Raw genomic sequence first — 13,883 nt, forward strand, 5'->3', positions numbered from 1 at the left:
TTGCAGATGGGGAGGTGGGTGGGTGGGTGGGGTAACTGGATGACGGGCACTAAGGAAAGGAGGGCACTTGATGGGATGAGCACTGGGTGATATACTCTATGTTGGCAAATTGAATTTAAAATATGTTTAAAAAATAAAAACAAATTTAAAAATAAATTTTAAAAAATGGATTTTTAAAAAAATCTCAAAAATTTATAATTAATTAGAATTTTTCTATGCAATAGATAATATCCATTTGGGGGGGAACAGTATACAAAGATTCTGTGAAAAAAAAGAAAAAAAAAAGATTCTGTGAAGACAAACATCTAGGTTTGAATTATTAGAAGTATCAAGTTCCTAAATAACTATCTCTTCTCTCCAAAGTGCTGTTTTCTATTTATGATTAGAAAGGAAAAGGGTCTCAATAAATACTTAAGATTTCTTTTTTTTTTTAAGTAGGCTTCACACCCAGCATGGAGCCCAACCTGGGGCTTGAACTCACAACCCCAAGATCAAGACCTGAGCTGAGACCAAGAGTCAAACGCTTAACTGACTTAGGCGCCCCAATCCTTAGTGTTTTGAGATATTTAACAGTCTACTTCCCTTCTCATGACAGCAGCAGTAGCATCTGACTGAACAGCCAAGAGTAAAGCCAGAGAATCACCAGAGGCATATTTAAACCTTTAATCCAAGCATGAGGAGGAATAACTCTATAAGCTTTTTGCAAAGTTACTTAGAATTTGAATAAAAATATTTCCTATGATCATCTACATTCATCCTTCTCTTTTCAGAAATAATAATAATAATTTAAAATCTGATTCAGGGGATAAATTAGTGAAAAGATATCTGGATCTACTCAAATGTAATTTTTAAAATTATTTTCAAATATATTAAGTAATTCAAGCCAAGCTAATGAAGCATAGCCCAGTACAGGGCTTCAAAGGACGTGCTTTTGTTAGTAATAAAAATTCAGGGATCCCTGGGTGGCGCAGCGGTTTGGCGCCTGCCTTTGGCCTAGGGCGCGGTCCTGGAGACCCGAGATCGAATCCCACATCGGGCTCCCGGTGCATGGAGCCTGCTTCTCCCTCTGCCTGTGTCTCTGCCTCTCTCTCTCTCTCTATCATGAATAAATAAACAAAAATTAAAAAATAAATAAATAAAAATAAAAATTCATAGTTAGTAAAAGATCCTATTCTGAACAGACTCTTCAGAAACGTCTTAAGCTATTTGATACCTGCAAAGATACACTGGTAAGTTAGACTCCTATTTCACATATGGCTAAGGTTTTTGTTTGTTTTCTTTAACTCTACTAACCCTTGCCTTTGTCAGGAAAAATTATGAAAGACTTTGAAATGGACAAAAAAGGTGATCCAGGTATTCTCCATCATTTATTGTCTTTGAACTGTTTTAAAACACTGTACGTGGGGACACTTGGGTAGCTCACTCAGTTAAGCGACCAACTCTTGATTTATGCTCAAGTCAAGAACTCAGGGTTGTGAGCTCGAACCCTACGTGGGGCTCTGTGTTCAGCCAGGGGTCTGCTTGAGATACTGTCCCTCTGCCTCTCTCCCCACTCGAGCACACTCTCTGTCTCTCTCTAAATAAATAAATAAATAGATAGATAGATAGATAGATAGATAGATAGATAGATAGATAGATAAACTTCAAAACCCTTTAAGTTGTAGGGGTCCCTGCCTGGCTCAGTTGGTAGAGCATGTGACTCTTGATCTTGGAGTTGTAAGTTTGAGCCCTATTGTCTTTCAAAAGAAAACACTGTAAGTTGTAGAAAACTGGTGCAAATTATTACAGTTCATACTAACACAAGTGGAAGGCCACCGATTACCACCCTTTGATAACGAGAACGGTTGTTGGATATCTGACCCAGTGAGATTGTGTATTTCTGTGTTTACTGCTCTGAAGCTATCTGCTCTCCATCTAGATTTCTGTAATTTAGAAAAGCCCTTATCTCTTATATTAGTAGATATTTTCATATTTCTAAGAGGTATTAATAAATTAATTATAAAGACTAAGGAGCTCTGTTTTGAGGACTAGTAAAGATAAACACTTTTATAAGAAAAAATGTTTCTATAATTCCCCCAAAAATAAGGAAATTTCACATTTAATACTTTATTTATTAAGTTTTTTTTTTTAATTTTTTTTTTTTCATTTATTTATGATAGTCACACAGAGAGAGAGAGAGAGAGGCAGAGACATAGGCAGAGGGAGAAGCAGGCTCCATGCACTGGGAGCCTGATGTGGGATTCGATCCCGGGTCTCCAGGATCGCGCCCTGGGCCAAAGGCAGGCGCTAAACTGCTGCGCCACCCAGGGATCCCCAAGTTTTTTTTTTTAAGATTTTACTTATTTATTCACGAGAGACACAGAGAGAGAGCCAGAGACACAGGCAGAGGGAGAAGCAGGCTCCCAGCGGGGAGCCCAATGTGGGACTCAATCCCCAGATCTGGGATCACACCCAGAGCCACCCAGGCGTCCCAAGATTTTGTTTTTAAGTAATTTCTATACCCAACGTGGGGCTCAGACTGACAACCCTGAGATTAAGACTTGCACACTCACTGGCCGAGCCAGTCAGGTGGCCCAACATCTAATACTTTAAATGTGCTATACCTAAGAAAATTATTCTTACAAAAACAGACAAAAGTCTCAAGACTGTAAGTTTATGTATTAAAGTATGTCTTTGGCAAATAAAACTCGTTTAATAATTCTGATTTAATAAAAACAGCTATATTTTCTTAGATTTATTAGTATTACATTAAAAACTGTATTTTAGGGGATCCCTGGTTGGCGCAGCGGTTTGGCACCTGCCTTTGGCCCAGGGCGTGATCCTGGAGACCAGGGATCGAGTCCCACGTCGGACTCCCTGCATGGACCCTGCTTCTCCCTCTGCCTGTGTCTCTGCCTCTCTCTCTCTGAATGAATGAATGAATGAATGAATAAATGAATAAATAAATGAATAAATAGATATATCTTTTTTAAAAACTGTATTTTATTCTACTGGAATTTGATTTTCCTAAATGTATATAGATCTGCTAATCAAACAAGCAAAACATTACTCCTACATAATGTTAAAAACCATGAAAAATGTAAATTTATGCTTAAGGAAATGGAATCATTCTGACAAGTTTTTATTTAAACTTTAATTGAAGATTGATTGAAGGTAATTTCCAAGATCTTTAGGTAACTTAAAACCTTGCACAGATACTAAGTTGAATTATTCAATGGATAATCATTAGATAGCAATATAATTTTTAAGTAAGGAAATACTGAAACATTGGCTATGCAAGCATAATTTTAAGTATATATATTTTTACTTCTTTTTTGTATAGAGAGACTGTATCTTTTGATCATATTAATGAATGTGCTCCTTTACAAAGGTGCCATGTTAGTGAAAGAGATTCTTTTTTTTTTCAAAGATGTTATTTTATTTATTTATTTATTCATGAGAGACACCATGAGAGAGAGGCAGAGGCACAGGCAGAGGGAGAAGCGGGCTCCATGCAGGGAGCCTGATTGGGACTCAATCCTGGGATCCCAGGATCATGCCCTGACCGAAGGCAGATGCTCAACGGCTGAGCCACCCAGGTATCCCATGAGATTCTTTTTAAGAAAGAGATTGCTTTCTATATCTATTTTTTAAATGGTTTATAATCACTCTGACTAGATAACCAGGTTTTGTTTTCCAAGTTTTTGTTACCCATGATCCTTTCTTAACCAAGTGTCCAAGTCTCCTCTAATAACCTCTTGATTTTTGCTTTGCCCAAATCAGATCCTACTATAAATACCTAGATAGATAGATTAATCAGTAGATAGGTAACTTTCAGGAATATCTTTTATACCTAATGTATCTTTGAGGTTTCTCAGAAGACCTCTGAAAAACATCATAAAGACTTGTTCTTTCCCCTTACAAAAAGAGAAGTGCTTGAAATAATTAGGCACATTTAGTCTATTTACCTTTTTTTTTAAGTAAAATAGTATAAATATTTCAGAAACTGTGTTTTTATGAGAAGTCTTTGGAGATTTCTCAATGCCCTCCCCATCCATGATTTTTTTTTTAATTCTATTCTTAGTGGTGGTTTTGCCTGATTGTATTAGACAATAGCCATCTAGTGTTATTGGTCATAATTTCAGATACTATACAGAATGTTAACTTGGCCACAGCCTTGCTTTTAATTTGAATTTATCATCTTCTAGATCAGTACATTTTTAGTGAGGAATCATGTTAATCTTATCTGTGCAGTTTGTAAAAAAACAGATTATCTGGGCCCTACTTCAGACTTACTGAATCTCTTTACTGGCTAGTCTGGGTTTAAAGTTGTTATATAATCTGGGGCGCCTGGGTAGCATGGCTGGTTAAGCATCCAACTCTTGGTTTTGGCTCAGGTCCTAATCTCAGGGTTCTGAGATCAAGCCCAGAGTCAGGCTCCACGCTCGGTGTGGAGTCTGCTTAGGACTTTCTCTCCCTCTCTTTCTGCCCATCCCCACTGTGTGCTCATGCTCTCTCTTACTCTCAAGGAAATAATTTTTTTTAAAAGTTGTTTTAATCTTGGCATAGTTTATACATATATACATATAATATATAGTGAGTATATATATTGTATTTCAATATTATTATGTTATATTAAAGACTTTCTCCATATAAAAATTATGTTCATTTATTTTTACAAATCAGATGTAACTTTTATTCATGTCTTTAAAAATAGGCTTTGTCACTATCCTTAGAGATATTTTGTCTGATTTTTTGTAATGGCTTTATTATCTTTTGTTGCATGCTATAGGACATGTTTTATATGTCATTTGCCTATTTTTAATATGAAACTTCATCAGACCTTTCATATTTGAAAGTTCTCAATAATAAATCAACCAGTCATTTGAAGTCTCTGTCTTCTACAGATAGTTTTTGTTTTATTGTGATGCTTGCTTGAAGTTTCTGCTATAAGCTAAAAGTCAGAGTTTGTGTCGTGACTTTGTTTGTGTCCTCAACAAAGACAGTCTCAGAGCAGAACCACCTGGAAAAGGATTGAGACGGGCTCTTCAAACTATTAACACTTCAGAGCTGAGCTAACATTACTTAGACAACTCTCAGACCATACCGGTGGACTGAGTTAGGATTTCCAGGATTCCATTAGGTCAAGAAGCAGTTGGCTTCATGAGACTCCTAACCCAATATGTACCAGAGTAAAACTTAACTTTATAGGACTAAATGAAACTGGATAAATTTTATTGTGGTTTTTTGTTTAGAATATTATTGATGTTGTTCTAATGTTCTATTTTCCAGATATAGGAGGAAACTTTTTCTCTTCCTTCTTAAATTATAACCAGTGTGTAACCCATAACAATTTAGTAGATTCTTCTCTCATAAACCAAAAATGTTTAAATATCTGATTTTCACTGGTTCCCCCAGAATTCAGAAACTCTTACTAGATTCAGTAAAGATCTGACTTCCTTTTACCAGCATATAATCGTACACATTAATTATATATCCAAGGCCTTATGTGAAGTGTCATATTTAAGAAGGATATTCATTTGGGGCACTTGGGTTGCTCAGTTGATTAAGCATCTGACTCTTGATTTCAGCTCAGGTTCTGATCTCAGGGTCATGGCATCGAGCCCAGCATCAGGCTCTGCTCAGTGGGGAGTCTCCTTGGGACTCTTTCTCCCCCTCTCCCTCTGCTCTTCCCCCTGCGCTCTTGTGCACGCTTTCTCTCTTTCTCTCTCTCTCTCTCTCTCTCTCTCTCTCTCAAAGTAAATAAATCTTGAGAGAGAGAGAGAGTCTATTCATTTAACCAGGTATGGCCAAAGGTTTGGTGTATTTATGGAGCCAGTGCTTACAAAGCCCTCCCAGGAAAACTAGCCCAGGGACTCAGGCTTACAATTATTAGGAAAATGACTTCCTGGCAGGCAAGGCAATTAAGAAATTTTCAGGACCTCAAAATTCACTCAAATTGATAGGTACTACAGGAGAAATCTGGTGGAGAGAGTTTCTTTTGCCTGACTTCCTAGCCTAGGAAAAGCAAAAGAGGCTTTTAAAAGTCAAACCTGAAAAAAATAAAAATAAAAATAAAATAAAATAAAAAATAAAAATAAAAATAAAATAAAAGTCAAACCTGACATTCATGAAAACTTTCAGACAGAAGTTTTTGCAAAGAATTTTAAGGAGGCCTATCTGGTAAATTAACACTCTTGCTGCACCTATGTAAATAACAAGGCCAACCTAAAGAGAGTTTTATTTTGTGATTGAGTGATCTTTTCTTTGAGATTATTATGATGGTGGACATGGGACAGGAAAACTGTGAGAGACTTTGAAATGGGGAAGGAGATTAGTAGGTATTCAGTTCAGCTAACCTATGCAGGTTATCTATGCCTTTCATTGTCTTTGAGGTTATATTATACTGCTGTAATTCATAGAAAACTCTTTTGTGCACTTTTTAAAACAAAAAGAAACTTAAAATTTCTAAGTGGTAAATCTGTCAACTTTTGTCCTTTCTGTTTCTTCCCTTTATGCTTAGAAATATCCTCTACACCCTGAAATTGGGTAAATATTCACCTATGTTTTATATTTCCTTTATGGTTTCCTCTTTTACAGTGAGCTTTCCAGTCCTTCTGGAGTCTCTAGAGTATCCCTTAAGACTTTGGTCTAACTGGCTGTGGTTCCAAGTGTATTTAATATTAACCTGGTAAAAATTATGCTTCAAGTAGAGACTGAATGAGTGTAAATAAGTATGTAAATATTTCTGCCTCAAATTGCTTATAAGCAGTTTGGGGAGGAGACAAAGTACCTATAATAATTTACCTAATAATTACACAGTTTATGGAACATGGTAAATATATAATATTTGTAACACATCTATAAGGTGGTTATTTTTAACCCCACTTTGCAATGAGAAAACTAAGGTTCAGAAGGAGTTAAGTTTATAAAACTAATAAATGGTGGAACTAGAACTCTAAGACAAGGCAGTTGGTTTCCAAGGCCAATTTTATAAAAACAACTAAGATTTAAGACCACAGCCCTAACTAGTGGTAAGAGGTGGGAATTTTGTCAGGGAGAAATAGAAGTCTTTTTTCTAAAGCAGGGCTGGAGCTGCACCTGGCTGGCTTAGTCTGTAGACATATGACTCTTGATCTTGGGGTCATGAATTTGAGCCCCACTGGGCATAGAGCCTACTTAAAGTTTAAAAAGTAAAAAAAAAAAAAAAAAAAAAAAATGCACACACACACAAAACCACACACACTAAAAAAAAAAAAAAAAACAGGGCTGTAGTCCAAACAGTAATCAAGCAGCTGGATTCATTATTATGTCAGTGTTTCAGCGAATTATGCTAATTCCTTTATCTGAGACTGAAGTAGAGCCAGACCTCTTTTTTTAGTCGCTATAATCACCGAATTTGGTTAGCTTTGTCATTCAAGAACATACCTTCTTTAAATACACTGTGGAGGCATTCATTCATGTAAAACATTCATATAAACTTTTTCTGTATTTATTGGCACAGAAAGTATCCATAACATGCTGCAAAGTAAAAATAACAGATTACAGCACAATATTTGGAATATGGTTCCATATGTGTTAATGCATAGAACACAATTTGGAATGTCGTACACCAAATTTTCTTACCGTATGGTTAACTGTGGTTATCTCTGGGTGGTGAGATTTGTTCAAAGATAAACCGAGGCATATTAAAATTTTTAAGAGTCTATTTGGGCACAAATCTATTCAAATCCGGCAGCATCCAATCTAGCAGATAGAAAGGAGCTCCAAGGAGCTGTACAAAATGAAAGACTTTTAAGCAGAAGGGAGGGAACAAGGAAGTTACCCTTGGCAAAAAAGCAGGTTAGTTATTGCAAAGTTCCTTTAGGGGATTGTAGGGGTTTACCAGGCAGATTACCTAACAAGTGCTGATTAGGAGATTCCCTTTTTTTTTTTTTTTTTTTTTTTTAGTATTTTATTTATTTATTTAGAGAAAGCAAGCAGGAAGGACAGAGGGAGAGACTGTCAAGCCGACTCCCCGCTGAGCATGGATTCCCAACTCAGGGCTGGGTTTTACGACCCGAGCTGAAATCAGGACGCGGACCCATAACCAATGGAGCCAGGAGATTCATGATTGACTGGTTTAAGAGTCCATTCTGCAAGAGCCAAAAATGTAATTAGGTCAAGTCTCCAATTGGGGCTTGTCTTGTTTTTAACAGATTGTAAATACATAATTTATTTTTATTTTTATCTGTTTTAATTCTAAGAATCATCTACATGCTACAATAAAGACAGTTGTTTTACTGATTTTTAAAAATATTTCATCGGGTAGCCCTAGCATCTCATAGTCATAAAACACAAATGTATGCATTCTTCTCTGGAAATTTGTCACCAAAGAACTAAAGGGGGGTGGGCAATAAGGACAACATCTAGTATGACACATGAAGACAGTCTGTTTACAGCAATATGACTTTTTTTTTTTTTTTTTTTTTTTTTTTTTTTTAAGGAGGCACCACACTCACCACGGAGCCCGATTCAGGGCTCAAACTCATGACCCTGAGATCAACACCTTGAGATGAGCTCAAGGGTCAGACACTTAACTGTCTGAGCCACCTCGGCACCCACAGCAGTGTGACTTGGATGGAATTGGAGGGTATTATGCTGAGTGAAGTAAGTCAATCGGAGAAGGACAAACATTATATGTTCTCATTCATTTGGGGAATATAAATAATAGTGAAAGGGAATATAAGGGAAGGGAGAAGAAATGAATGTTCAGAAATATCAGAAAGGGAGACAGAACATAAAGACTCCTAACTCTGGGAAATGAACTAGGGGTGGTGGAAGGGGAGGAGGGCGGGGGGTGGGGGTGAATGGGTGACGAGCACTAAGCGGGGCACTTGACGGGATGAGCACTGGGTGTTATTCTCTATGTTGGTAAATTGAACACCAATAAAAAATAAATTTATTATTTAAAAAGCATTTCCATGCATACTACTATAGTGACAAGGCCTCTGTCGCTGATGGCAGCCACACAGCCAAGGGGACACATCTGTTGTCTGTAAAGGGGTGGATGATGTCAGATAAATGGACACTAACTCTGAACAGCAGTAGGGTCAAAATGATCTATCACTTTCCACTTACCGCATTCTTTTATTGGTTCATCTAATGATCATAATCTTAGTTGCAAAGACTATGACTATTGTAGATAGAACAAACTCTTACAAAAACATTTAATTCAACTTGGACTTGAATTATAAGGTGTTAGACTCTCATTTTCTTTTTTACGTTGAAAATTAAAATAAAAATAAAAATCATTTGTAAAGACCACAGCATGTTTGTGAAGTGTGAGAGGACCACCCAGGAGCTAAGCAAAGCTAATTTACACATCCATGGGAGGTAAAAAAGTTTTCTGATTGGGAAGCTTCTCCCCTGTCAGGCAAAGAGATTTGGTCCAAACAATATGCTGTCAGTGCCTGAATGAAGAAAAGTTGTTAAATGGGACGCAGCTGAACTCAATCCTGTGCTAGCAATTTATTTTAGGCATAGTGTTATCTGAAAAGAACATTTTTGCATTTACTCCAGAGACATCATTAGGAAATTCAAAAGCCAGAGTTTCCAATTTACCCCAAAGCATGAAGATAGATAGATAGATAGATAGATAGATAGATAGATAGATAGATAGATAGGCAGATAGACAGATAGACAGATAGAAGGAAGACAGATGATGTAATGCTCCGTCAGAACTACTTTGTTGAAAATCTTCTAACTAGAGGCACCTGGTGGGCTCAGTCGGTAGAGCATGTGACTCTTGATCTCGGGGTGTGTGAGTTCAAACCCCATGTTGGGGGTAGAATTTACTTCTTTTTTTTCTTAAAGATGTACTCATTTATTTTATTTTACGGAGATGGGAGGGGCAGAGGGAGAGAGAGAATCCTAAGCAGATTCCCTGCTAAGCATGGAGCCCAACACAGGCTGATCCCATGACCCCAAGATCACAAACTGAGATGAAATCAAGAGTTAGACACTTAACCGACTGAGCCACCCAGGCACCCCAGGGGTAGAGTTTATTTTTTATTTTTAAAGATTTTATTTATTTATTTATTTATTCATTCATTCATTCATTCATTCATTCATCAGAGACACACAGAGAGAGAGAGAGAGAGAGAGAGAGGCAGAGACACAGGCAGAGGGAGAAGCAGGTTCCATGCCAGGAGCCTGACACGGGACGCAATCCCAGGTCTCCAGGGTCACGCCCCGGCCGAAGGTGGTGCTAAACCGCTGAGCAGGGCTGCCGTAGAGTTTAAAAGAAAATTAGAATGTTCTAACTTTATGTCTTAAAATAAGCTTAAAAATTTTAAATAGCTTAAAATAAGCTGAATAATGAGATAAATTTTATTTTGTAAATGAATATACAGGTTAGAAATAAGATTGTTCGTTGTGTCATATAGCATTGAATTTGTTTTTAGGACATAAGTTGAAAGAAGTGCTTTTACCCAGACACCTTGAAGCACAGATAATCATTTCTGAATATGTACGTGAAAATAACTTTAGAACTCCAAATCAGGACACAGGACAACTTTTTTCTATGACTTGCAGACATAACAAAGTCTTATATAACAATTAAACTATTTACATATATTTACCTTTTATTTTTTAAAGATTTTATTTATTTATTCATGAGAGACACAGAGAGAGAGAGAGAGGCAGAGACACAGGCAGAGGGAGAAGCAGGCTCCATAAAGGGAGCCTGGACTCAATCCCAGGACTACAGTGTGGAGGCCAAGAAAAATTAAGGCCATCCCACCTAAAGTTTAGCATTAGCACAAGTACAGCTTATTAGGCCCCTGTGAATAAGAGCTGAACCTTATGGGAAAAACTGCAGAATGTCCTCAATGTCCTTGGCAGAGAATCCCATATCAGAAGGACAACAGAGCTCAGAATTGCCATCAGCAGAGAATCCCATATCAGAAAGACAACAGAGCCCACACCTGTAGTAGAAAGTCCCATATTAGGATGAGAACAGAGCTCAATGCCCTTAAGCCCCATATCAGAATGTAAACAGAACTTGAGAAATTCCTCCACCCCTTCTGAAAATCCCCTAGACCAGCCTATAAAAAACCCAGCTGTAACCCACTTTGGGGTCCAAGTCCCTGCTCCGCTGTGTCGCTGTGTCGGGTATACTTAGATCCAAGCTCGAGCTTGCTAATAAACCCTCATGTGCTTGCATCGGTGTCGGCTCCTTGGTGGTTTCTCGGATTCGCAATCTTGGGCACAACATACAGGATCACACCCCGGGCCCAAGGCAGGCACTACACCGCTGAGCCACCCAAGGATCCCGATAAATCACCTCTTTTAAATACAGTTGCATCCAGTGCTATACTTAAAACTTCCACTAATATAAGTGATACCTTTAGCTTATGTTTTCTCATTAGAAACTAAGCCTGGCAAGTTAGAGTTATTTGCAGGTGGCCTCCTAAGTTCTTCCCCCCAGTCAAAATTATAAAACTTCTAAGACCATTCATAAATTGTAGCACTTTCTAATGCCTGACCTGACTTTCTCTGCCTCTGAGAAAGGTGTCTACTGTATAACCACCATTACTGGTAGTTTGGAGCCGTGTGGTACACCAACTGTAAAATTTGGGCCTGCGGGAAAATCTTCAAAAAAAAAAAAAAAACCAATATCATACTGGCTCATCAACTAGGTGTACCTTTTCTCCATCTATGAAGTTTAAAAGGTAGGTAAGGTGTGCAGAAAAAGGATTACCTCAACAGGTCTGGGTTGTCCATACCTTGTACCACCAAAGAAAGGCCTATCTTCAGGAGCAGCCCTTGCCTGATCTTAGGAGATAACCAATGAACCTTGTAATGTTCCGACAGCCTAATACAAGCGGGTGTTTCTGAGACCTGGGGCCATGCTGTACCGTTTAAGCAGATATATTTATTCTGACAATGGAATGTGTGATAAACACCTGTTTTTCTGGGGGTGAGAGTAAGGAGGTGGAAGGAGGGCTGGAGTCTGAGTAGCTGAGATCGCTCATATAGGCTTTATTTGCATACGTGACTGTCTCCAATACAAACTCTGGACACCAAGGCTCAGGTGAACTTGGTAATACTTTGCAGATGTTGTTACACGTTGCTGGGGAAATAAGTACATCCATGACACTCCACTGTGGGAGGACACCTGGAAGTGTGCACTTAGGTTCTCCTGGATTTTATCTCATGCATCTTTTCCTTTTGTTGAATATAATCTGTATTGTCTCATTATAATCAACCATTTGGATCCTGTGAGTCCTTCTAGTGAATCATCAAGCATGAGGGTAGTTTTGGGGACCCCCTACACAATAGGACAATCTGACACAGCCATAAGGCTGCTTAGACCACTGGTTTTGCCTCCTTTGAGCACTGCAGTTTTGCCTTTTCCCCAGGCTGAGTCAGAGAGGGCCAAGCCACCTTTCCATTCTTCTTTTTCAAAGGTTCATAAGGATTCTGATCCTGTGGCTAGATCCTCTCCAGAGTTAGGATGGGGAAGAGGAAGGATTCAATCTTCAAACAGTATCACATAGAACAAAAATAAAAGGTAACATTTATTGAGCACTTACTATGTGTTCTTTTAAGTGCTTTATACATATTATCTCACTGAATCCTCATACAACCCGAATGTTGGTAAAAGTATTCCTGCTTACAAGGAATTCAAGGAATTTAAGGCTCAGAGAATTAAGGGACCTGCTAGAGGTCCCTACTGCTAATAGGTGGCAGGCCAGATTCAAAATGATGCTTGTGCTCTTAACTTATACAAAATGACACACAAAGTATGAAACATGCATATATCAAGAAACCAAACTGTGGGTCAAAAAATAAAATTGTTTCCATTGTGAGATAAGACAATATTAAAATGAGGCGGATTTTTGTATTCTCACCGTGAAACTTAAGGAGAAGGGTCTACTACTCAAACATGATTCCTGTCATAACAAATGTCACACAACCCTCAAAAATTCTAAATTTCCTAATTACTGAATTGACCCATTTTGCCCAGGTGGCTCTCATTTTTTATGCATTCTGGTGAACTGTCCACTTACAGAGTTCCTATCAAAAGCCTGACATCAAAGAGGGATTAAAACATGAAAGGGAATCTCAGACTAAGAAAGCCAAAAAAAAAAAAAAAAAAGAATTCATTGTAAAATAGTGTACAAAGATCAGGATTAAAATCACTTAAAAGCCAGATTTATGACTGGAAGGTACTAACATGTCTTAAAGGAAAGCCATCAGGCAGACAGCAATCTAATTAGTATAAATTATTCCTTTTTTTTTAGTATAAATTATTCTAATTAAATTCTTATGGACCAATTCATTATTTTGTGCCCTAATTGTTAAGTATATCATGACCAAACTAGATAATCATAGTTAGCATCCTGACAGAAATTTGGAATGTTGGAGAAACAATATGAATTAACAATCAGGAAATCTCATTTTGAATGGGGCTTTCCCTATTAACTAGCAGTATGATTTTGGCCAAGTTACTTAATCTCTTTTGGCTTCGATTTCCTCATTTGTAAAATGTGGAATCTGTTTAAGGTCTCTTTCAGCCTGAACAGTATATATATTTTAATATATTTATATATATGTATATAAAAATTATATTTATATATAAATATATTTATATATTTATATATAATATAAAAATTATATAAAATATGTTTTTAATACAAAACTATATTATAACTTTATAATATTAAACCTTAATATTGACTGGCTCAATTAGAAGAGCATGAACTCTTAATCTCAGGGCCCTGAGTTTGAGCCTCACGTTGGGTATAGATTACTAAAAAAAAAAAAAAAAAAAAAAGTAAAACTTAACTTTGCCAAAAACTGTATTTCAGGAAATATATTTACATGATCGAGAAAAACCAGATGGGCTGCTTTGCAAA

The 13,883-nt window shown here is 37.3% G+C and overlaps 1 protein-coding gene and 1 long non-coding RNA gene across 33 annotated transcripts in view; one reads left to right on the forward strand and one right to left on the reverse strand.

Moving 5' to 3' along the window:
- Positions 1 to 13,883, forward strand: part of LOC140642469 (uncharacterized) — a 120,046-nt gene that overhangs the window by 87,285 nt on the left and 18,878 nt on the right. For all 5 annotated transcript variants that reach the window (XR_012038889.1, XR_012038886.1, XR_012038888.1 and 2 more), the window contains one exon: positions 8,465 to 8,628. This is a non-coding gene — a long non-coding RNA (uncharacterized lncRNA). The remainder of the gene's footprint in view (positions 1 to 8,464; positions 8,629 to 13,883) is intronic.
- Positions 1 to 13,883, reverse strand: part of C11H12orf56 (chromosome 11 C12orf56 homolog) — a 112,722-nt gene that overhangs the window by 84,138 nt on the left and 14,701 nt on the right. The window contains exons 2-3 of one of the 28 annotated variants that reach the window (XM_072843087.1): positions 7,606 to 7,753; positions 7,408 to 7,500 (exon numbers count right to left, since the gene is read on the reverse strand). The exons of 25 other annotated variants lie outside the window; for them this stretch is intronic. In XM_072843087.1, coding sequence (XP_072699188.1) covers positions 7,408 to 7,437 — 30 coding nt within the window. In that variant the 5' untranslated portion in view covers positions 7,438 to 7,500; positions 7,606 to 7,753. Of the gene's footprint in view, positions 1 to 7,407; positions 7,501 to 7,605; positions 8,788 to 13,883 lie in introns of those variants that run through there. 2 more of the 28 variants (XM_072843086.1, XM_072843088.1) reach the window with 2 other exon arrangements.

This window comes from Canis lupus, chromosome 11 (genome assembly GCF_048164855.1).
Source record: "Canis lupus baileyi chromosome 11, mCanLup2.hap1, whole genome shotgun sequence".
Taxonomy (NCBI): Eukaryota; Metazoa; Chordata; class Mammalia; order Carnivora; family Canidae; genus Canis; species Canis lupus.